This window comes from Zalophus californianus, chromosome 10, assembly GCF_009762305.2.
Source record: "Zalophus californianus isolate mZalCal1 chromosome 10, mZalCal1.pri.v2, whole genome shotgun sequence".
NCBI lineage: Eukaryota > Metazoa > Chordata > Mammalia > Carnivora > Otariidae > Zalophus > Zalophus californianus.
The window spans coordinates 89,787,749-89,811,042 of record NC_045604.1 but is presented as its reverse complement, the minus strand read 5'-3'; the positions used below and the strand labels follow the sequence as shown (position 1 = coordinate 89,811,042).

The 23,294-nt window shown below is 50.0% G+C and overlaps 1 protein-coding gene across 2 annotated transcripts; it reads right to left on the bottom strand.

The window, feature by feature from the left end:
- Positions 1–1,030: 1,030 nt before the first annotated feature.
- On the bottom strand, positions 1,031–23,275 carry EARS2 (glutamyl-tRNA synthetase 2, mitochondrial). 2 transcript variants are annotated; one of them, XM_027610298.2, is made up of 9 exons: positions 23,012–23,275; positions 20,363–20,518; positions 16,507–16,696; positions 12,380–12,852; positions 10,927–11,035; positions 7,818–7,971; positions 7,577–7,707; positions 2,935–3,070; positions 1,031–2,469 (listed from the first exon to the last, which is right to left on the bottom strand). In XM_027610298.2, exons 1-9 carry the CDS (start codon positions 23,079–23,081, stop codon positions 2,386–2,388), a joined length of 1,503 nt encoding a protein of 500 aa, XP_027466099.2. In that variant the 5' UTR covers positions 23,082–23,275; the 3' UTR covers positions 1,031–2,385. The 2 variants fall into 2 exon arrangements, with proteins under 2 accessions (XP_027466099.2, XP_027466098.2); XM_027610297.2 differs by having other exon boundaries at positions 22,906–23,097.
- Between the last annotated feature and the right edge of the window lie 19 nt (positions 23,276–23,294).

Here is a 23,294-nt window from a genome sequence, read left to right as displayed (position 1 = left end):
ATCACCAGGCTAACCCCGCCCCCCCCCCCCCTCCCCTCTAGAACCCTCAGTTTGTTCTTCAGAGTCCATCGGTTCGTCTCCCCCTCCGATTTACTCCCCTTCATTCTTCCCCTCCTGCTATCTTTTTTTTTTAACATATACTGCCTTATTTGTTTCAGAGGTACAGATCTGTGATTAAACAGTCTTGCACAATTCACAGCACTCACCATAGCACATACCCTTCCCGATGTCTACCACCCAGCCACCCCATCCCTCCCACCCCCCACCACTCCAGCAACCCTCAGTTCATATAACATCTATTTTAATCCTTACGACTCTTTGAGACAGGAACACTTGCCAGCCCCATTTCACAGAGGAGGAAACTGAGGTCCAGAAGTCACATGGTGAGTAGGTGGTAGAACTGGCTTTTGAGTCTGGTAGTTGGCGTCCATGGCCTTTACCACTTAACCATGCTCTCAGAAGCCCCGGGGGAATGGACTTGAGGTTATTTCCAGTGTGTGGAGTCCCTTCACCCACACCCATGGTACTGAGCAAAACCCCCACTGTGAAGACACATGCCGCTTTCTAGACCGCTCCCTCCAACTGAGAAAGCGGCAGCCGCTTATCGATTCACGAGTCGGTTTCTAGTAACCGTGCTTGTGCCGTAGAAGCAGAGGCCCCGATGTCACTCCGTAGCTAAGGCTTGAGCTTGGACTCGGGGTTGTCATAAGCCTGAGTTTAAATCCTTGCTTTGCCTCATTCTATAACCTCGGGACAGTTCATTAACTCTTCTGAGCCTCAGTTTCCCCACTTATAACACAAATAAGAATACCTCTCTCCTGGGGTTGTGGAAATTGAATGGCGATGGACTACAGTGTTTCTCATTTGGAGGCTGACTGCCACATGGTTTCCCCATGAGTCTAGAAGCCTCAGCAGGGTCTTTCAAAAAAATTTTTTTAAAGATTTTATTTATTTGACAGAGAGACAGCAAGAGAGGGAACACAAGCAGGGGGAATGGGAAAGGGAGAAGCAGGCTTCCCACTGAGGAGGGAGCCTGATGCGGGACTCAATCCCAGGACCCTGGGATCATGACCTGAGCCAAAGGCAGACAGATGCTTAACGACTGAGCCACCCAGGTGCCCCCCCCCAAATTTTTATTTTATTTATTCTTTTTCCAGTACGGTCTTTATAGACAGCCACCATCTTCCTTCCACTTTAGCCATTCCTATTTACCCCAATAAGAACATCTATTTCAGGGGCGCCTCGCTGGCTCAGTTGGAAGAGCATGAGACTCTTGATCTTGGGGTTGTGAATTTGAGCCCCATTTTGGGCACAGAAATTACTTAAATAAAAATAAGTAAATAAAAAGAACATCTTATTTCAGAAACCTGTAGACGATGACTTACAAAAATGGGCAGAAGGAAGAGGTGGATATGAAGAAAAAGGTGTAAAACAGGCAGGGCTAAGGTCTCCAGTCCAAGGACCAGGCCTGGAGAACTGGAAAAGAGAAAGAGGTGACCTTTAGAGGAGACACAGGATGCCCCAAGTGCAAGAATAAAGAGCAGTATAAAACGCAGTGCTCACCCTTGGCAGACGGTCACTTCCCCTTTTACAAGCCCCAAAGGGTCTGCCGTCTGGTTCAGCCCTGCATGCACCAGCCATCCTTCCCTGCTCCACATCCCATTGGGGCCCGAGAACTGAGACCCACGTGTCCAGGGAGCTGCCTCACTGTCAGGGGATGACCTGCATCCCCTCAACACTCATGCTGAAGCCCTAACCCCCAGGAGCTCAGAACGTGACTGGATGTGGAGACAGGATCCCTAAAGGGGTGATTAAGTTACAATTGGGCCATTAGGGTGGGCCTTACTCCAACCTGACCCATATCCTTCTAAGAGGAGATGTGAACACCCGGAGAGATGCCAAGACATGCCCTGAAGAAAGACCACGTGAGGACACAGAGAGAAGGTAGCCACGGGCAAGCCAAGGAGAGAGGCCTCTGGGAAGCCGCAACTGCTGACACCTTGAGCTTGGACTCCCAGACTCCAGAACTGTGAGAAAATAATCTTCTGTTGTTTAAGCCACCTGTCTGGCAGCCTAAGCTGAATGTGAACCAGCCCCTAACCTGTGCCGTGTAACATGCTGTCCGAACCAGACACGAGGTGAGAAGAATCCATAAATGCACTGTGAGCACCCGCAGACTGTTTCCACTCGGGGTTCCTTCCATGAGCTTCCCCATGGGCTCCAGGCCCCTCCGCTTCCCTTGTTGTGCACCCACAGACTGTTTCCACTCGGGGTTCCTTCCACGAGCTTCCTGATGGGCTCCAGGTCATTCGCTTCCCTCTGAAGGTGGTTTCCAGGCCCATCCAGGTTCCCAGGGCCAACTTCATTGTCCTGCACATCTGCTCTCTAGCTGGAAAGCACCTTCTGTATTCGTTCCCGCACTTCCTTCGCTCCCAAGGATACCATCATCTCGGCTACAGGGGGTCCTTGCTAAGAACGAAAAAAGAAAACACTGCCTCATTGCCTTAAGCTGCCGAAAGAGCAAACACCCAGCCTCAGTCTGCAGGCACTCTGCCCCAGGCCAACCCCAGGGCTGCCGCCTGCCCCCCAGGGGGCACAGTTAGCTTTCTATTGTTTTTACTTTCTGCAGCTGAGGCTGGCTCCCAGGAGCCTGTATTCCTGTGCTGATATGTTTATTGCCCCCATTCAACCACCAGCTCCGTGCAGGTAGGGAGTGGGTGTGTTTCATTCACTGCTGTACCCACTGCACCCGGCACGGTGCTTGCACACACAGTAGGTACACCATAAATACTATCTGCTGAGTGACTGAAGGGAACGATTCCGCTTCATTTGTCTTTGTATCCCTGAGCCAGAGTTTAGTGCCGGCCAGTGAATGCCAGCTGAATGGATGAATGAGGGGCTCCAGGGAACCGTCCAGCCCATCTGCCCACCTACCAGCTGTCCGCTCAGGGCCACTCGGAGGAGCCGCATGACAGTACTGTGTTTGGTCCCTTCCAGGCCTTCAGATACCTTCCTCAGTTCGCTATTCAGCACGTCCTGAGTTAAGCTTGTACTGGGTCCTTCCAAAAGCCTAGAAAAGAGGGGTGCCTGGCTGGCTCAGTTGGAAGAGCATGCAACTCTTGATCTCAGGGTTGTGAGTTCGAGCCGCATGTTGTGTGCAGAGATTACTAAAAAAAATAAACAGGGGCGACTAGATGCTCAGTCGGTTAAAGTCTGACTCTTGTCAGCTCAGGTCTTGATTTGAGGTTGTGAGTTCAAGCCCCGCATTGGGCTCTACACTGGGCACGGAGCCTACTTAATAGAATGGTAACAATTAAATAAATAAATAAACTTAAAAAAAAAAATGAACAAAAGCCTAGGAAAGAGCCAGTCTATGGGGGCCAGTGGCAAGCAGGTGAGAGAAGGAATTTCAGAAGATTAACAGTCAGCTGTGACTGTTCAAGCCAGTATTCAAGCCTGCTTGGGGGAGAAGGGAGGGAAGGAAAATCTATTACCCCCACCCCCATCCAAGTTGAGGAAGAAAAATCACCAAGAGACCACATACACAGATAATCCAAGCACAATATAGGAAAACTACATAATAAGAGATTTTACTAATTTCTACCTCAATTATTATATGATCTGTATGCATCAGTTTTCTCATCTGTAAAGTGGGGATAGTAACAGTGTCTGCACCTCACAGGATTCTTGTGGGGCTAAGTTAAAACTTGTCAGGAACTAGGTACATTGCCTGAACAGACAATAAGTACTCCAAAGTATTAGATCCCATATTACATTAAAAGATTAAATATTAGCTAACATTATTATATCCAAGAGCTCAAGGACATTGCAAGAGAATCTAAAAAAACGAACTTAGGAACAGGTTAGACACAGGATGGAAAAAGGAAGCCCTCTGGGAAATCACCTGAAATGCAGTGAAGGGAAGACTCTTTGAGGGAGTGTATAGCACAGAAGCGCAGGAAGAAAGACTTCAGGAGACCCCGGCTCCTGTAACACCACTCCACCAACTTGCTACTTTTTTTTTTTTAATTTTCAGGGCAGCAACCATGCTCTTGCACTCTCCCTTGCCTCCACTCTGGGACACAATGAGATTCAGGCCTATCAGGTCTGCACATCCATGCTGGCCTTTATGAACTGTCCGGTTAAGTCACAGATGCCGCCTTCCCAGCGGCCAGGAACAGCATCTTGCACAGCGGCATGGAGAGGTAGGTGACCCAGGCCTGCGTGCATTTCCAGAAGGCCTTGTACTTGGCAGGCCACTGCACTTGGACGTGATGAAGTAGGGGAAGTAGGCCAGGGTGAAGCAGTTCCTAAAGTGGAAGAGGGTCACGGTGCCTGCTGCCCGGGGCCACCAGAGCGCAGGTCTCTGCATGAGCCGGCCTGGCAGCCCCTTCTTGCTACAACCATTCTTTGCTCACAAGTTGAAGCACGCCAGACCTAAAATCCAATAGGCCAGTCACTGCTCTCTGCTCTCCTGGCAGGCCAGCTGGGATCCTCTCACACAAGTGCGCTTGAGTTTCAAGAGACTCCCCAGTCACTTAGAGCTGGACTTGCCAAAAAAGAATAACAACAACTCTGAGTTGGAGCGTAAGACAGACGCAGGGTGGGGTGGGTCTATCTGACAGCACCTTGCCAGTTCCCTTCAGCTACTGTGGAGACTCCAACTGGAAGTGCTGCCCAGGGGCCGGGGCTGGAGAGCTTCGCCAGTGCGGACGATCCACGATGCCTGTGATACCGCCTGTGCACATCGGGGTCCAGAGAGCCCCCTTCCAAGGCTGGGCTTCGTGCGGGGGCTACTGGCCCCGGGAAACCGCGTTCAGAAGTAACTTGAAGAGACTGCCGCTTCGCACTGACAGATTTCCTCCCTAACTCCGCATTTGAGCAACTGAGTTTCAGTGGGAGGCAAAAGTAATCATTCTTATTACATCGTTAACTGGGCCACATGATGACTGTTATTTCCAAAATCCAGGAGACAAAATCCGGAAAATATAAAATGTAACGTGGGAAAAAACAGGTACTCTCCTCCACATCGCTGTGGGGAAAGAGGCTGCCAAGGAGCTGGTGAAAGAGTGACAGGCCCCAGGCGGCCAACAATGGCAGCTCAGGACATGTTAGAGCCGGCCCAGAGCTTGGCGTGGGCACAGAAGGGACATCGAGAAATCTGGCAGCTCTGAAATGCTTGAGTATCGGTTTTCCTGCCTTGAGTGGGAGCCCCAGACTGTCTCTGAAATCTAACCCCATGGCAGCGATGGGGAGTTAAGGCAATGGTCCTGGTGAATCAGAACTAAGGGCCCCTATGGTAGAATGCCCTAAATTAAGGGAGTATTAACAATAATGGCTCTTGGTAATTTATCCTGGAGATACACTTGCAAACCTGCTTAATGATGTCTATACATAGCTATTCATTGCAGCATTGTTTGTAACTGTAAAATCTGGAAGCAGTCCAAATGTCTACCAAGAGGAAATGAGTTAAATAAATTATGGTGAAGTGGTTTCATAATGGGATAGGTGCAACTGTAGAAAAGAATGAGAATGCTCTCTAGGCACTGGGCAGCTCCACAGTATCTTAAGTGAAACAAACAAACCAAAGACACGGAGCAGAACAGTGTTACCGTATTTCCGTGTAAAAAAGAAGGATCATTTAGATATAATCAGGAATAGTAGTAACGTACAGAGGGTTCGGAAAACTGGGTGGATGGGGGACAAGGATAAAAATGGGTTTCCCAATTATCTACCTTTCTTCTGCTTTCTGGGCTTCAAAACCAGGTTTGAGAGATCTGAATGTGTTCATCATCAAAATATTAAATTTAAGAACTTCTAAGAACGGAGGTATATAAACATAGTGTTGAATACTCTCACATTATGCAAAGGAAACTGCTAAGTGTGGTGCATTTCTATTGGGAGCTGCAGTAGGACGGAAAACACGCTTTTTGCCATAGACCTTCTTGTACCATTTGTACATTACTGTATTTCCTGCCACGTGCTTTTCTTATCACTTCCAAATATGTATTAAAATATATTGAGCTTTCCAGGTATCGGGCACTGTCCAAGTACTTTGCACAGAGAAACATATGGCCTTGTAGTCCCAGCCTGCCTGGGTTTGAATCCCTGCTCCTCTAACTTATTATAATTTTAGGCAAGTTACTTAGCCTCTCGGTGTCTCGATTTTCTCATCTATAAAATGGAGATAACGTTTTAACCTGATACTTCATTAGTTGCTGTGAGTTTAAGTATACCCCCCCACACACGCCCCTCACATGTACCTAATGTATAGAATATATAAAATAGCCCACTGCAGGCATGTACGTAAGCAAACACTTATTACCTACTTTAACCTTCACAATAAAGGTGGGAGGAGGTAAGTAAAAAGGACACTGTGGGTTTTGCTGCCCAGCATCCGTCTGCCTTTCTCCTGATACCCCAAATCTCCTTGGGGAATCACCTCGCTCCCATTCTCAGCCCATGTGCCCTGACCGGGGGTCCATTTAAAGCCCGGGAGATGATGAGCTAACCTACGCTGATTGGCACGTCACGCTCTCCAGGCTTTGATGACTGGTTCAGGGACAGGAAAACGAGGCTACCCGGGCTCTGTCAGCGTCCAGCTCAAGACACAGCTGAGGCTTTGTGGTGTTGGTGCCGTCTTACAACCAGAGCGCAGATACGAGAGAGGCTGCCACTGGTCCCTTCTATCCTTTCTCCCTTTCGTATGCAGTGATAAAATTTTTAGCCAGCCTCATAGCTGCCAAGTTAAAAAATCTGTATTTTCCATGTGTGTGGCTTGGTGTGGCCCCCGAGACAGGCGTTCTAGCCAGCAGGGTACGGGTGGGAATGAACATGTAACCCTTAAGTCAGGTCCGTAAGGGGAAGGAGCATCCTGCCCTTCCCTTTTTCCTCCTTCCTCTTCTGGCTGAATTGTGGATGATCTGTGAGCCACCATGCACATGGACGAGAGCAAAATCTAGGGACAGCAGGACCCTGGAGACCTGGGAAAAGCTCTTCAGCCCTGGATGGCCACTCCATATGGGGGAAGCACTGTCGTTTCTGTTGTCTGGTAGAAAGTCCTACCCTCTATCCACCCAAAGCAGAGTCCTTGCAGAAAAAGGAGCCAGTACGGAGAAGTGCAGAGCAGAAAATCAAAGGGACAGAGAGAAAAAGTAGGTCTTGGTGACATATTTTTGGCCCCTGCACAGCTTTGGTTGTATTTCTGTTCCTGTTCAGAGATAAGAACTATGGTGTCATCTCTACCTTGGAGATGAGGAAATGGGAGCTCAAAGAGGTGCAGTAAGTTGGCCACAGTGATGCCGTGTGGGCAGAAGAATAACCGGGTAAGTGGCGGTACTGGGAGGGAACACAGGGGACCCAACCCCAAAGCCCAAACACACCGCCCCGTCTGAGGAGGGTCTGGGCTCTTCTGGGGAAGCCCCCCTGCCAAACACAGCCAGTCAGCAATCATCTTGTCCAAACCCTCTTGCCAGCCATGGGGTGGTGTGGGGGCCCCACAGCCAGCCCTGGAGGAAGGGGGCCCCGGGAGAGGGAAGTCGGGTGTGGAGCCTTGAGCTTGGCTGTAGGAACTCACCCCAGCACACGTTTGGCAATCACGTCCACTTTCTCCGAAATGGTGCCCAGCTGCGCTAGTCCCACAGCAGGCCGAGTCCACAGGTAGGAGTGTGCCGGGGAGACCAGATCCTGCAGGCGGCAAATGTGACCCTAGGGGGCAGAGGCAGTCGTTGGATGTGCTGTGGACAGGGCTCGGACACACCGGGAAGGTAATCGGGGTGCCACCCACTCCTTCAGTCTCCTGGAGCTCCCCGACACACCTGTCTCAGCAGGATGATCCTCTCCACGTAGGCTGGGTCCAGGACCTCCCTGTCTTGCAGCTGGCTCCCGAACGTCTCCTCCACCAGGGCCTGCAGCTTCCCCACCAGCTGGTGCCTCTGGGTCTCGTTGCTCACCAACCGACAGAGGTGTAGCCTGTAAAAGAAGCCAAGGGACCATCCTGACACTGGCATCGCCAGCCCGCCCAAACCCCCTCTCCCCAGAGGAGTGGGGCAGCGGGGGGAGGAGGGGGTTGGAAGAATGACACATTATGTGAGCTGCCCCTCCCACAGCCTAGAAACAGAATATATACAGGAAAGAGATCTGGCCAAGGTCTGCAGCAGCCTGAGAGCCCCAAGCAACCCAGAAGAATATCCTGTTTTCAGTGTTCCTAAAATAGGAGCTAACATTTTAAACTAGGAAGAGATCACATAAAAATAGAGATTTCTGTCATCTCTCAGGAAATCCAAAGATCTGGCTGCAAAGGGCCCGAATTCCCCAAGCTTCAGTGGCTAGTGCAGAGTGGAGGCTGCCTGGCTCACAGGCACAGCATGCTCCAGTTTGCCAGGCCCTCTGCTCCCCAGTGCCTCTCCCGGCCGGCCACCCACCCTGTGCTACTGGCCTGGTCTCTACAGGCACCCGAGTTTACAAGGCAGACTCTGCAAGTGTCTGCCTCCTGGCACAGCTTAAAACATGGGGCTCTGGCACAAAGAGGCAGGGGTCAAGAATACAGATTGCTAGGATTCAAAGCCAGGGGACAGTTCAGAGGACAGAATTGCTTCAATCCAGGGCTCACAGTTAAAAAGTTCAGGTTTTCTTTTCAGTTTGAATGTTCTTTTCCAGAATTCTTCTAACTGCCTTGTTCCCTCTCTTTGAAAGCAGCAAAGCCTCTAAGCAGGCCCTGTTGGTCCTCAGTCCCCTCCCTAGGCTGCCCTCACCGTGTCCCCAGCAATGTCAGAGGGACCCGAGAAGCAGAGGTACAGGGCTGAGGACCAATCTGCAGGAGCTTGGCCCTTGTCCTTGGCATGGAAGGCAGGGAGCAGTGGTGGGTGAGTTATGTCCTGGGCTCTGGAACCGGACAGGCCTGCGGATCAGACCAGTCCTGTGAGATGTCTGCTGCAAGTTACATGAACATTTAGAGCCTCAGGATGCTCGCGACCATGTGGGGATGATGGGGGGAGGGAGGGCTCTGTCACAGGGCACTGTGCAGATTACATGAGGGACCATCTGTAAAGCACAGAGCTGGAGATGGGCAGGGAGTCGGAACAGAGGCTCCCACACATCAGTGGTGGAAGGAGGAGACCCTCTGGGAAGCTATCTAGAGCGCACAACTATCTAAAAAACATAATGATTTTTTTTATAGTTTTTTTTTTTTAAGATTTTATTTGACAGAGAGAAACACAGCGAGAGAGGGAACACAAGCAGGGGGGAGTGGGAGAGGGAGAAGCAGGCTTCCCGCGGAGCAGGGAGCCCGATGATGAGCCGAAGGCAGAAGCTTAATGACTGAGCCACCCAGGCGCCCCCATAATGATTTTCTTAAAAGGAATTAAAACCACATGCTGAAACTGTTCCGAAGACAGCCTCAGCAGCGAGATGAGACAGTAGAAAGAAAGCAATCAAGAGACCCTAGTGGCTAAGCTTGAGATAACATGCATCAGGTCCAGGGCCTGGGAGGCGGTAAGTGCTAGACAGATGGTCATTACTGTTACTACTCCTACCACACCTCTAGTGCTGCTCTGGCAACGACTATTACTACCTTTACTACTAGCACGGAAATAATCACAGCAATGACTCGATGCTAGAAACATCTAAACATGACAGCTTTGGCTGCATTAACTTCATGAGTGTCAGTTCCAACACTGCATCTCCTCCCTGATTCATGCTGAGCAAAGCCCACCTCTACCTTCCTCTGGCTGCCCTCATGCTTCGGGGGGACTAGAATGGGTCACCAGGTATCTCCCCCATTCTGTCCCCATTTCCCCGAGATGCTGCTTTCCCTACAATCAGTAAAGTAGGGTACAAGTTGCATTCACTCTTGAATGCCCCATTCCAGAGATGCCTGCTATTTACTGTGTGAACTTGGGCTAGTTATGGAACTGCCCTAGGTCTCGGTTTCTGCATATGCAAAATAGAGCAGAGTCAGGCAACTGACCTCAGAGGTCTAATGGGAGAAATAAATGAAGTAATATCCTTAAAACACCTGCAGTCAATGTGAACTCTCTGGGCTCACGTAAGTAAGGCACTGAGGAGAGCCTGTCCCCAAACTTGTGCTCAGGACATGGCATCAATGAGTCCCTTGTCCCCTCAGTACACATCTGTCCACTGGCTTTACCGCTGAGGCCCTTAGATGGATATGTCAACAGTGACGTGAACTGTAACTGGATTTACAGCTGTGAGTGAAGCACTACGTGAAATGTACAACAGGTGCCATGAGACGATGCTCATTCACTGCTGGCTGCGGGACCTGGGGGGTGATTCTGAGATGAAGATGCCCCTTCTCCAGGCCGTGGTTAACAGAATCCATGCCAGGGATGGCCAGGACAATGGTAATGACAAAAACAGCACCTATTACTTACTGAACGCTTTTTATGTGCCAGGGGCTGTGCAAAGTACTTTGATGCAATGTTTAATTTAACTGAACTTTTTTTTTTTTAAGATTTTATTTATTTATTTGACAGACAGATACAGAGCGAGAGAGGGAACACAAGCAGGGGGAGTGGGAGAGGGAGAAGCAGGCTTCCCGCGGAGCAGGGAGCCCGATGTGGGGCTCGATCCCAGGACCCTGGGATGATGACCTGAGCCGAAGGCAGACGCTTAACGACTGAGCCACCCTGGTGCCCCAATTTAACTGAACTCTTAACGACAGTTGCACAAGGTGGGTACTGTTATCAGTCCCATGTTCGAAAAGAGGATACAGAGGATCCAGGAGGTTAGGTGATTTACATGCTCTGTGTCAGCTCACAGAACGGTAGACACCTGAGCCCACAATCAAAATCAGGTCCGTGTGATTCCAAAGCCCACTAGACCCTCTGCCCTGGGGACCCATCATTAGCAAGAAAGCCCTTTTCTACCAGCGTCCCCCCCCTCCCCCTGCCAAGGTTCTCCACTCACCTGTTGAATTCTGGGAGCTTCTCCAGGTCCAACAGGGCTGAGTGGCAGGTGATCCGGGTCAGGTCAAACTGTGTTATCAGTTCCGGCAAGGTCCTGCCCATCTGGTTCTCTGTAAATAGGCATGCCCAGCCTCAGCCCCCGGCCTCTTTCAATCACAAGGGAGGCTGGTTGAGCACGTTCTGGGTTCCCCATTGCATTCTGACCAAAGGGATTCAACTTCTAGCTCTTTAATAGATCAAGGGTCCGAATGAGCTTTCATTTGCAGAAAGGATTCTGTCCCTCAAAAAAGCAAGTTTGAAAACAATCAGGCTAAACAACCCTCACTGCCCCCAAAGATGCGAGCTGCAGAACAGCATGCTCATGGCCTGGCTCTGCCCAGAGATTCTGATTCCACTGGGTTGGGCTGTGGTCTGAGCATCAGTATGTTTTACAAGCCTCCCGGGTGATTCCCAAGTGCAGGCAGCGTTGAGAATTGCCGTGTTGGGAGCCCCTCCTCCTGAGCAGCAGCTCCGCCCCATACAATCGGTGGGCATCATAGTCAGGCCTGGGCCTCAAGGGAACCTCTGCCATGTCCCTTACAGGCTGTGTGACTTTGGTAAGTCACTCAAACCTCTCTGAGCCTCTCAATCCTCTTAGAAACAGCAAGGATAATAAATACCTCTCAAGGATATTTCAAGGAGTAAGCCAGATAAGAGCAGAATAAACAGTAAGCAGACTATCACTGCCACATTTTCAGAAATCCCCTTCACAGAGAGGTCATCCTAATTTGCTGCTTCTTTAACCTTTGGGCTCTTAAGTCTTGGGCCAAGGGTAAAGGCTCAGCTGGAATAAACTAGGGTCATAGTAATCTTAGTAACACTGCTGAAATCCATACTTGCCACAGAGGTAGTAATATAATTGTCAGAATCCTAGGATCTATAATTTTCGGGGCTCCTGGGTGGCTCAGTTGGTTGAGCGGCTGCCTTTGGCTCATGTCATGATCTCAGGGTCCTGGGATCGAGTCCTGCATGGGGCTCCCTGCTCAGTGGGGAGTCTGCTTCTGCCTCTCCCTCTCCCCCTCCTCCCTGCTCGTGCTCTCTCTCTCAAATAAATAAAATCTTTAAAAAAAAAATCTGTAATTTCCGTGCTTACTACGAGGCAGATAACTTTCCTGGATGCCTCATACTCACGAGCTCAGTGCATCCTAACCTTATGAGGAAGATCTTTATCCCCATTTTACAGATGAGGCAGGTGAAGCTCACAGACCATAAGGTCCTTAAGGGCAGGGGTTACATCTATCTCGTTCACTGTTGTAGCCCCAGCACTTAACACCATTTCTTGCTCAATAAACACAAGAATGAACTTCGGCAAGACTGCAGGTGGCACAGCCAGGGCTGAAGACCAGGTGGGCCTGAACCAAAGCCCTAGCTCTTCACTGCTATGGTCCCACAGGACCTCCCAAGTGGGTGGGTACCTGCAAACCCTGAGCCACAGTTGGTGATGATATCAAGCAAGGCATTCGGCAGGAAGTCGGCAGCCGCAAAATGCTCCACGAAAATGTCCCCTTGCCTCTTGGACAACTTGCTGCCATCCCTGTTGAGGAGCAGGGGCAGGTGGGCAAAGCGAGGTGGCTGCCAGCCCAGGGCCTGGTAGAGGAGCAGATGCTTGGAGGTGGAGACCAGCCACTCGGAGCCGCGCAGCACGTGGCTGATGCCCATGTGGTGGTCGTCCACCACGCAGGCCAGGTGGTACGTGGGGAAGCCATCGCTCTTCAGGATGACCGGGTCCCCCTCCACATGTGCCACCTCATGCCGATTCCAGCCGTACACCAGGTCCTGGAAGGCTGGCGCTTCCCCCTCCAGGCGGAAGCGGATTGCAGGTTTGGGGCCTTGGGCTAGCTTCTGGGCCACCTGCCCCTGGCTCAGGTTCCGGCACCGATTGTCGTATCTGTTGGGGAGCAGAGCAGCATGATAGCTAGGGGCACCAAAGACAGACGTGAGTTCTATCTTCGTCTCTGATGGTTAGGTGACCTAGGTTAAGTCGTGTATTTCTCTAGCTCTTCTTCCGGTCTCCAACAGGGATAAGAAGAGGGATATATTGGAAAACCAAGTGAGATGACAGCATGACACACACGCCTACCTGTCAGCCTGTCCCTCTGCTTCGTTAGCGAGGAGATGGCAAAATGCCGAGTCGGTTGAATCATGGCTGGTGTAGCCGATCATGCAATCGCTTTCCCCTATGCCAGCGACTGGTCCCAGGTAGGACCACTCTACTCACTGAGACTCAAAGAAAAGTCTGCTTGGGGGCAAGCAGGGGAGGGTTAGGGTCCTGGGAAAGATTTTCTCTCCAATCGAGAGTGAAAGACCCACAAGAGGAAAATCCCCTTTTTTATTCCCTGCCTTCCTTCTCCTTCTGCGCTCTTCAGCTGCTGTCCTATGAGGACAGAATGCTTGGAGCCACTGCAGCCACTCACAAGGGATGGGGGTGGGGCAGGAGAGGCAGGGAGGAGCCAAAACAGAGCTCTGATGTCTTGAAGCTGCTGGTTTTATCCTTGAGTCTCTCACCTCCAGACTTTTTATTTTTTTTTTGGTTGCAAAAAGGTGGTTTTTATGGGCAGAAAGAGCTGCTACCTCACCTCCAGACTTCTGCAGAGTAACTGGTAAATGTCTGTGTGGGTTATGCCCTGGCTACTCAAAGTATAGTCTGTGGACCCCCAGCAGCAGCCCCACCTGGGAGCCGGTCCGAAATGCGGCATCTCGGGCCCACACCCCAGATCTGGTGGATCTGAATCTTCATGTTAACTAGATCCCCAGGTGAGCCATCTGCATGTGAAAGTACGAGAAGCTTTGGCTTGTCCCCCTTTTTTTAATTCTTTCTTTTAGTAAACTCTACCCCCAACATGGGGCTTAAACTCATGACCCTGAGATCAAGAGTCGTGTGCTCCATTGACTAACCCAGCCTGGTCCCCTGGTTTGTCCCTTTTCCTTTTTTAATTTTTTTATTGTTATGTTAATCACCATATATTACATCATTTGTTTTTGATGTAGTGTTCCATGATTGTTTGTTCATAACACCCAGTGCTCCATGCAGAATGTGCCCTCTTTAATACCCATCACCAGGCTAACCCATCCCCCTACCCTCCTCCCCTCTAGAACCCTCAGTTTGTTTTTCAGAGTCCATCATCTCTCATGGTTCATCTCCCCCTCTGACTTACTCCCCTTCATTCTTCCTCTCCTGCTATCTTCTTTTTCTTTTTTCTTAAAATATGTTGCGTTATTTGTTTCAAAAGTACAGATCTGTGATTCAACAGTCTTGCACAATTCACAGCGCTCACCGTAGCACATACCCTCCCCAATGTCTATCACCCAGCCACCCCATCCCTCCCACCCCCAACTACTCCAGTAACACTCAGTTTGTTCCTGAGATTAAGAATCCCTCATATCAGTGAGGTAATATGATACATGTATTTCTCTGATTGACTTATTTCACTAAGCATAACACCCTCCAGTTCCATCCACGTCGTCGCAAATGGCAAGATCTCATTCCTTTGGATGGCTGCATAATATTCCATTGTGTATATATACCACATCTTCTTTATCCATTCATCTGTCAATGGACATCTTGGCTCTTTCCACAGTTTGGCTATTGTTGGTTTGTCCCTTTTCCATAGGGCATTCCATTACTTGCTCCCCAAAGCATCCTGATACACAAATTTAAGGCTGAAAACATACTCCTTAACAGAGTTAAGTGTTAATTAGTAAATGGCTGTGTGGATTCCACAAGAGAACTTGACCGTAATTTTAAAAAAAGAACCTTCTGCCAATGGACAAGTGGACTGTTTTAATAAAAGAGCAATGCTGCAATGAATGTCATGACCTCATAGAAACATCCAGTCCTTGCCCAAACAGTTCATTTAAATTGGAACTCCCCAGTGGCACTTGGCTGGCTCAGTCGGTAGACCTTGCAACTCTTGATCTCAGGGTCGTGAGTTCAAGCCCCACATTGGGTGTGGAGCCTACCTTAAAAAAAAAAAAAAAAGGAAGGGGGGGTGGCACCTGGCTGGCTCAGGCAGAAGACCATCTGACTCTTGATTTCAAGGCTGTGAGTTCAAGCCCCATGTTGGGTGTACAGATTATTTAAATAAACTTAAAAAAAAAGTTTTAAAAATTCTTTAAAAAATAGGGGCTCCTAAAAAAAAATATAGGGGCTCCTGTGTGGATCAGTTGGTTAAGCGTCTCTGGATTTCAGCTCAGGTTGTGATCTCAGGGTCATGAGATGGAGCCCCACATCGGGCTCCATGCACAGTGTGGAGCCTGTTTGAGATCCTCTCTCTCCCTTTGCCCCTCCACCCAGCCCCCCATGTTCACACGCATGCACCCTCTCTCAAAAAAAATAAAAAATAAAATTCTTTAACAATAAATAAATAAACAAATAATAAATAAATAACTGGAACTCAGATGTCCTGATGCAACTGCTGATAGGAAGCAAGGTGGTCAAGGGCCACAGGGCAGTGTCTATCAAAGCTCCAAACTGGCCCTGGATTCCCACATCTAGGAGGGTCTCCAACAAATGCCCTGCACATGGGTACGACGATGTATGTCACCACGATCCAACCCAGCTCTTCTGTTTTAACTACAGATTAGAAATGGCAGAAAGCTTCATTGGTAAGAAACTGGTTAAGGGCTGGTACATCTGTACAGCAGAATATTACACAAGCCAAACAAAAATCTACGGGCCAGTATAGACTGGGTCCCCTCAAGATGGTAAGTGGGAACAGTTAAGTTGCACAGTCTGCATTCTGTGTGCTGCCGTTGAAATCAGGGAGAAGAGAAACAATACGCATTTCTCAGGGTCTGCATCGAGTGTCTCTGGAGGAGACCTAAGAAGATTCTAATGGCATTTGTCTATGGCGAGGGAAACGGAGTGACCAGAGTCAGGGTTAGGAAAGATCTTTGCACACATAGCGCTCTGGACCTGAAAACATTTACTTCCTCAGAACAACCAATAACTGAAATGACACATTAGTGCTGCCTGAGAGCCAATGTGGCAGGCAGCTCTGACATGGCCCCAGTGATCCCAACCTCCGGGGTTTCTGCCCCCGTGGCATCCCCTCCCTGGAGCATGGGCTGGACCTAGTGGCTTCTTACGAACAGAATGCAGAAGTGATGCGATGTCTCTTCCTGGATTCAGTTACGAAAAGACCCGGGTTTCTGTCTTGCTTGCTCTCTTTTGCTTTCGGTCTGGCTCACTCGCAGCGAAACCAGCTGCTATGCGGGGAGCTGCCCTGTGTCCAGGCCCACATGGCAAGGAGCTCGAGTCTCCAGACAACAGCCAGTGTGGCCCGGGGTCTGCCAACAGCCTCACGAGAGAAATGGAAGATCCTCCGCCAGCCAAGCCTTGAGAAAACTGCAAACCTGGCCAAAACCTTGACTGGAGCTTTGCGAGAGACCCTGAACCGAGGGAGCCAGCTAGGCTGTAGCCAGGCTCCCGACCCACAGAGGCCATGCAGGGACCACAGTCTGGGGGCGATCTGTTACACAGCAACAGCCCAGGGACATATGCAACTTCGGGGAAGCAGCCTCGAGAGGCTGGGGCTCTCACCGGGGCGTCTGATGGTTCCTCAGGGCCTCCTTCTTCAGGAGCTCCAGCCGCTGCGGTGAGCAGAAGCAGCGGTAAGCGGCGCCAGACTCCAGCAGCGCTTCCGTGGCCTGGGCGTACAGCTCGAGCCGCTGGGACTGCTGGTAGGGCCCGGCAGGACCTCCCCGGCGGGGGCTCTCGTCAGGCGGGATGCCTGCGGCACAGCAAGAGACCATGATCACCAAGATGCTCGCAGCACTGGTTCCTGGGCACTGTTCTCTGTGCTGTAGGCAAACAGTAAATCTCCCAATGCTCACAACAATCCTCAAGGTTATTACTGTTTCGATTTCCCTTGTACAGATTGAGAGATAAGAGAGGCTAAGGGCTCAAGGTCGTGGGGCCTGCCAGATAAGGAGTCACGGAGGTGTGTTGCCTCCGCAGTCCACGCTCCCGACGGCACGTGCTCTCCTCCCATCCCTTGCCCGTGGAGCGGGAGAGCAGCCCAGGCCTGGAACAGCTAGCTCAGAACGAGGAATGGGTCAGGGCACAGCCCAGCGGGCCCTGGCTGGACCCCTAGTTCTGCGCCTCAGAAGCTGGGACAAGGGACCCTGAAGATGTGTGAGAGCTGCAGAGCCACACACCTACCAGGCTGCTTTTATGTTCTATGATCTCCACTAAAGCCTCAGAACTGCCCTGCCACGTAGATGCCATCCTGACGCCCTTCAGTAGGGATACTGAGGCACAGGCGGGCTCTGTTCCCTCACTTGGCCAAGGACAAGGGATGCAACTGCATGGGAACCCAGACGAGCAGGCCCCAGAATCCACGCTTTTAACCTCAGCAGCCTTCCCCGCAAAGCAGAGCGAACAGTCTACCATGCGGAATGGCAGCAAGAACGGGATGCGTCAGCGCTTACACAGCGCTCAGCCCAAGGCTCACCTGCAGAGCTGCCACGCTGTGTGCCGTGAAATGAAATGGGACCTGTTCTAAAGCCACAGCCCCAACCCAAGGTCCAGTTTCCTCAGGTCACAAAGGACAGATTTGATCAATAAACACTTCCCGCAGAGATAGAAGGGACACACAGGAGAGCTGGACGGTGGTGTTTCTGCCCTCAAATGGCTTTCCAATGAGTTCGGAAAGTGAGGACATGATTAATCCTGCATACCCGACATTAACACAGATTCTGCAGGCACATAGGCCTGGGTTCAAACACACTGGCCTGCTCTGGGGCCTTGAGCAAGTCACCCTTCAGAGCCTCCATTTCCTAGTTACAAATAACAACTCTCCTGGGCACCACCATGCTGTTAGCACGAGCCGACACACGTGAAGGGCTCAGTGCCTCGTTACCTAAGTGCTAAGCACTCAGTTTGGGCTGTGATCATGATCATTCAGCTCCCTCTCTGGCTGGGCCTCTATTTCTTCATTTGTCAGAAAAGACAGTGACTTAGGTACATTTGGGAGCCCCTTCCTGACCTAACCTTAACATGTTTGGTACTTGGATTGCCCCCAGGCTTAAGAGCAATTCCACTAGGGGAACTGAAAATGTATGCTCATGTAAAAACTAGTATGTAAATGTTCACAGCAGTTCCACTCATTGGAGTCAAAAAGTGGGGCAGCCGGTTGGCTCAGTGACGTGTTCAACACTTGATTTTGGCTCAGGTCATGATCTCAGGGTCATGAGATGGAGCCCCGAGTCGGGCTCCGTGCTCAGTGGGGAGTCTGCTTGAGATTCTCTCTCTCCCTCTGCCCATCCACCGCTTGCTCTCTCTCTCTAAAATAACTAAATCTTAAAAAAAAAAAATCAAAAAAGTGGAAATAATCCAAATGCCCATCCACTGATGAACAGAAGGTGGTATTTCCATATAAGGAATATTATTTGGTCACAAAGAGGAATGAAGTATTGACATGTGCTACAACACAGAACCCCTCCGCTAAGAGCCAGTCACTAAAGGTACATGTTATTCGAGTCCATTTATCGGAGATGTCCGCAATTGGCAAACCACAGAGACAGAAAGTAGATTAGTGATTGCTGGGGCTGCGAGGAAGCAGGAATAGGGAGCGACTGCTAATAGATACAGGGTTTTGTTTGGGGAGGATGGAAATGTTCTGAAACTGGATGGTGGTGATGGCTGGCATAACAGTGAATATACTAAAAAACCACTGATTTGTACACTTTGAAATGGTGAATTTCATATCCAGTTAATTATATGTCAGTTACAACAACAACAGCAACACAAGGTGACTCCTGAAGCAGGAAGCTACAGAAGTCAGCCACTACTCTGCCTCATCACAAGGCTGGGGGCGGGGGGGAGCTCTGCTGAGGGGCCGCAGGCCACACTCATGCAATCGTGCTGCCCCAGGAGCTCCGAGAGTGGGACCTGTTTGTCACTGTACCGCTCGTGCCTAGTACAGTGCCCGACGGGTAGCAGGAGCTCCCTGAAATCCAAGTTCTCAACCTAGTCTGCCCGGCGCTACGTGGTTCAGCTCTGGCCAACCTGTCTTCGCAGTCCCTCTGCTTTGCTCACTGTGCTTGGGCCACGCCGGCCTCTTCGCTGTTCCTCTAACACACACTACACTTTCCTGCAGCAGGGCCTTCCCATCTGCTCTTCCCTCTGCTTTGAATAGTCTTCGCCCAGGCAACCACGGGGCCGGCCCTTCACTGTGCAATCTCTGCTTTCGGGTCACCTCCTCCTAGAAGACCACCCTATCTGAGAGAGGATCCCTCCATGCCAGTTCCCTAATCTGTCACACTTGTCTCCACCACACTCATCAACACTTAATGTCACAGTGAGGATGAATTAATCTGTTCATCCGTCCTCTCCTACTTACTGGGCACTGGGTGTCTGTTCAGTGCTGGAACAGGACCTTCATTACAGTTAAGTGATCTTCGTGAATGAATTCCTTTATTCAACTCATTTTTTTTTTAAGATTTTGACAGAGAGAGAGAGAGACAGTGAGAGAGGGACTACAAGCAGGGGGAGTGGGAGAGGGAGAAGCAGGCTTCCTGCTGAGCAGGGAGCCCAATGTGGGGCTTGATCCCAGGGACCTGGGATCATGACCTGAGCCAAAAGCAGACGCTTAATGACTGAGCCACCCAGGCACCCCTTATTCAACTAATCTTAACTAAGCATCTGCTATAACATTCTACAACAGAAGGTACAAATGAAATTGGTTTTTGACCTTCGGGAACCCAAAGTCTCGTTAATAATTTACCTGAGATTAAGATACACGTCTCATAAAAGTCTTGGTACTTTTGGTATTTTTCCTTGGTGAGCTTAACTGGTTATACCTGCCCTGACAGATAGGCGACTGTTGACCCAGGGAACATACACTCTTCCTTGTCTTCCTGGAGTTTAGGAGGCCTCTGGATTAAACATCCCACTGTTTAAAACTGACTTTAGAGGCTGCACACATTTTGTTTGGATCACACAACGTGGTTTAAAAAAAAAAATCTGGGCTCAAGTTTAACAATGGGAAGTGTTCACTAAAAAAAAAACAAAAACAAAAAACCAGTAACAAAAACCTGGATTTCTGACTCCTCTGGGAAGTAAGAAGATTGAACAAATTGGGCTAGCACTCCCACATGGGAACAAGGAGCTGGAGCTTTCTCCTGCTCACTACAGGCCCCGCCTCTCCAGCTCCATCCTATGCTTGGCCTGAGAACCTGAGGTAAGAACAGGAACCTCAGAATAGCCTCGGAGCTTTTCCTCAGGGAGCTTCAGCATGTTTTGGGGAGGCACATGCCACCCGAGGCAGCATAAATGTACCCACCTCTCTAGGAAGTCCTCGTTCTCCATCTTGGTCCCCGTGAGAAGACCTACAGGCTCCTTTCCCTGCTCCCTCTTCCCCCTTGGAGAAGGGTCCTTCCCCGGCCTGCCTCACCTGCCCACTCCAGCATGTCTTCAATATTCTCTGCTGCCCCAGGCACAAGGCGGGTCTGATCTGTGTCCTCCAGCCTGAGGAGGAAGCTCCCCTGGTGCTTCTTGGCAAAGATATAGTTGTACAGGGCAGTGCGGAGGCCGCCCAGGTGCAAGAAGCCTGGGAAAAGAAGAGAACAGCTCAGACAAGACACGGAAGATGAACTGACATGCCTCAGCCAAGAGGCAAGCATGCCCTGCTTGTAACAGGATGTCCCAGCAAGTATCAAAGCTCAAAAAAATGCTACCCCGTCCCATCTTTCTAGCCAGGACCCAGACAGACGACCACAGAGGATTGGAGTGGTCCACTCATTTAGCCCCTCATCCCGGAAGCAGAAGACCACCCACGTCTTAAGAGCGTGTAATGTGGTAAAGACTCCCAACTCTCCCCAGCTGCACCCACTGTTCTATTTTGAGATGTGCCTCAAAGCCAAGTTTTACCCAAATGAGGACAAGCAGAGGATTATCCATGGAAGCCATATCACATGCGCACTTAGCGTGTGCAAATTCAGTAATGTGCTTGGGTAAAAAAAAAAAATTAATTACAAACTGGAGATACCATACAATTACATTTTGCATAGACTCTCTGATTTTCACCTGAAGTTTTGGCTTTGAACACTAACCAAAAGTAATACTTGATTCTACTATATTTCTCTTCACCTGAGTTCAAACTCCTAAGATTTTACTTTTCTATCATTCCTGACTGAAAGCTTAAAATTAAACATTTTCCCATTTCCCCTTGTCCTGTCTTCTTCAGGTCAGGCCACAGCCCTGTCTCCACAACGAGCTTCTGTGCATCTACAGAAACAGGAGGCAGCAAAGGACACGAAAGGCAGACTCCCGTTCAACACTGATTATGTGTGACTCTCTGCGGGTTATCGCAAGGCCACCACAAAATCAGTGGTCCCCAAGATGGAAGATGGGGGTCCAGTAATTGAAAGCAAGACCCCTTAAATAAACCTGGATTTAAATTCTGCATCCATTTACTGGTTGCTATCCCATGGGCACTCTACTTCACTTGTCTGAGCTTCAGTCTTCCATCTGTTAGAGATTAAAAACAAAAAAATGGAAACCTCCCTTACACAGTTGTTGTGAGACCTAAATGTTGATCAAAGTACAGCTTTCCATTAATTTTAGTAATTAGTGATCTCGGTTGCTTGATAGTTCTTTTATCTGTCTGTAGTCAACAGCCTTTTCTGTATGGCGTTTTCCTGCAAATTAGCAAGGAAAATGAGAACTATAATCATAATAGAGAATATTGTTTATTAAGCTCTAAGAATACCAGACCTTGCTAAGTGCCTCAGCTGCATTAGTTCAAACCCATGAGGCAGGTACCATCACTCGACCTGTCTGACAGAGGGTAAAACTCAGAAGCTCAGAAAGGTTATGTAATTTGCCCATGTCACACAGCTGAAAAGTGACAAAGCCAGCAATCTGGACCCAGCCAATCTCAGGCCTTGGCACCCAACTACTATGAATGCTCCGCAAAGCAAGGCACAGACCAGTGCTGGTCTGCAAACTGTTGCCAGTTCACAACAAAGCACAGAAATTGAGAATAAATGTTTAGAAACTTAACAGCAATGTGACAGAGTAATTTTATATCTGGTGAATCTAGTAACAATAGACTCACATTTTGTATGCTTTTAATATTTTTTCCTTTTTACTAGCTGATTTATGTTGGTTCTATAAAAATATTGATCCACAATCAATTGGGAATTAAAAACCAGTCCTGTCAACAATGGTTTGAGAAGCCCACTCTGCATTCTACCGCCTGCCAGGAAAGATCCTGCCACAAAGGAAGCCTTAGGTGTGGATCCTAAGGTTCAGAATGAGGGAGACACGCTCGGTGGGGAGAGGCCAGAAGATAGGCTCCCTGAGGAAAAAAACCCGGGGGAACTAGCGGGTAGGCCCCGACAAGATCTCCACTAGGGTAAACAATGAGCCCCTGCCTCCCTCTCTAACCACAGGGCCTTTGTACCTGCAATTTCCTCTGCCCATAAGGTTCCGCCTATAAGCTCAAGGATAGTTAGCTTCTTGTGTTTTGGTTCTCAGCTCAAATGATACGTCCTCAACGAGGCCTTCTTGAGCTTCCTACCTAAACCCCAGCTCCCTCTCCTGCTTCATTTCTCACGTGGCACCTGTGACTACCTAAAAGTAGTTATTTTTACACGTTGTTTGTCGCGGTCACTACAACGTAAGCTTCTTGAGAATAGGAGCCATACGTTCCCGAAGACCACCGTATCCAATGCCTAAAGAGTACCTAGTACACAGTTTGTATTCGGTACACATTTATTGAATACACGAATAAGAGACCTAAAGAGATGGTACACAAAGAACTTCCTGGCTATGTGAATAATTTCCGCTCGTAGACCTGTTTCTGCCTCTGTAAAATGGGGTCGCGCTGCCCGCCGAGTCTGACTCCACCGGAAGGGATTCTTTCGGGAACATTCGGGGGGCGGGCACGGGACGGTGGACAGCGACCTGCAGCGTCACGTCCGCCAAGGTTACCTGTGGGACTAGGGGCGAACCGCACTCGCACCGCAGCCCCGGGATCAGTGCCCAGGCTGGCTTCGCGCCGTCCCATGGGGCGGCCCAAGGCCGCTGGGGACCTCACCGACTGCAGCAGCTTCTTCAGGAGCACCGCCATGTGGAATGGAAACGCACACGTGGGCTTCCTCGCGCATCACTTCCGGGGCCTCTCCCAGCCAGTCCGCTTCAGCCACAGAGGGCGCAGCCCCGCCCCTTAAAGGCGCAGCCCCGTCCCCTTAAAGGCGCAGTCCCGCCCCTTAAAGGCACAGGCCTCCTAGCTTGCAAGCCCACGCCCCCCAGCGCGGCTGCAGCCCCACTCGGCCTCTAGGGGGCAGAGCCCTTCGAGCGGGAGATTTCCCGGACCCGCC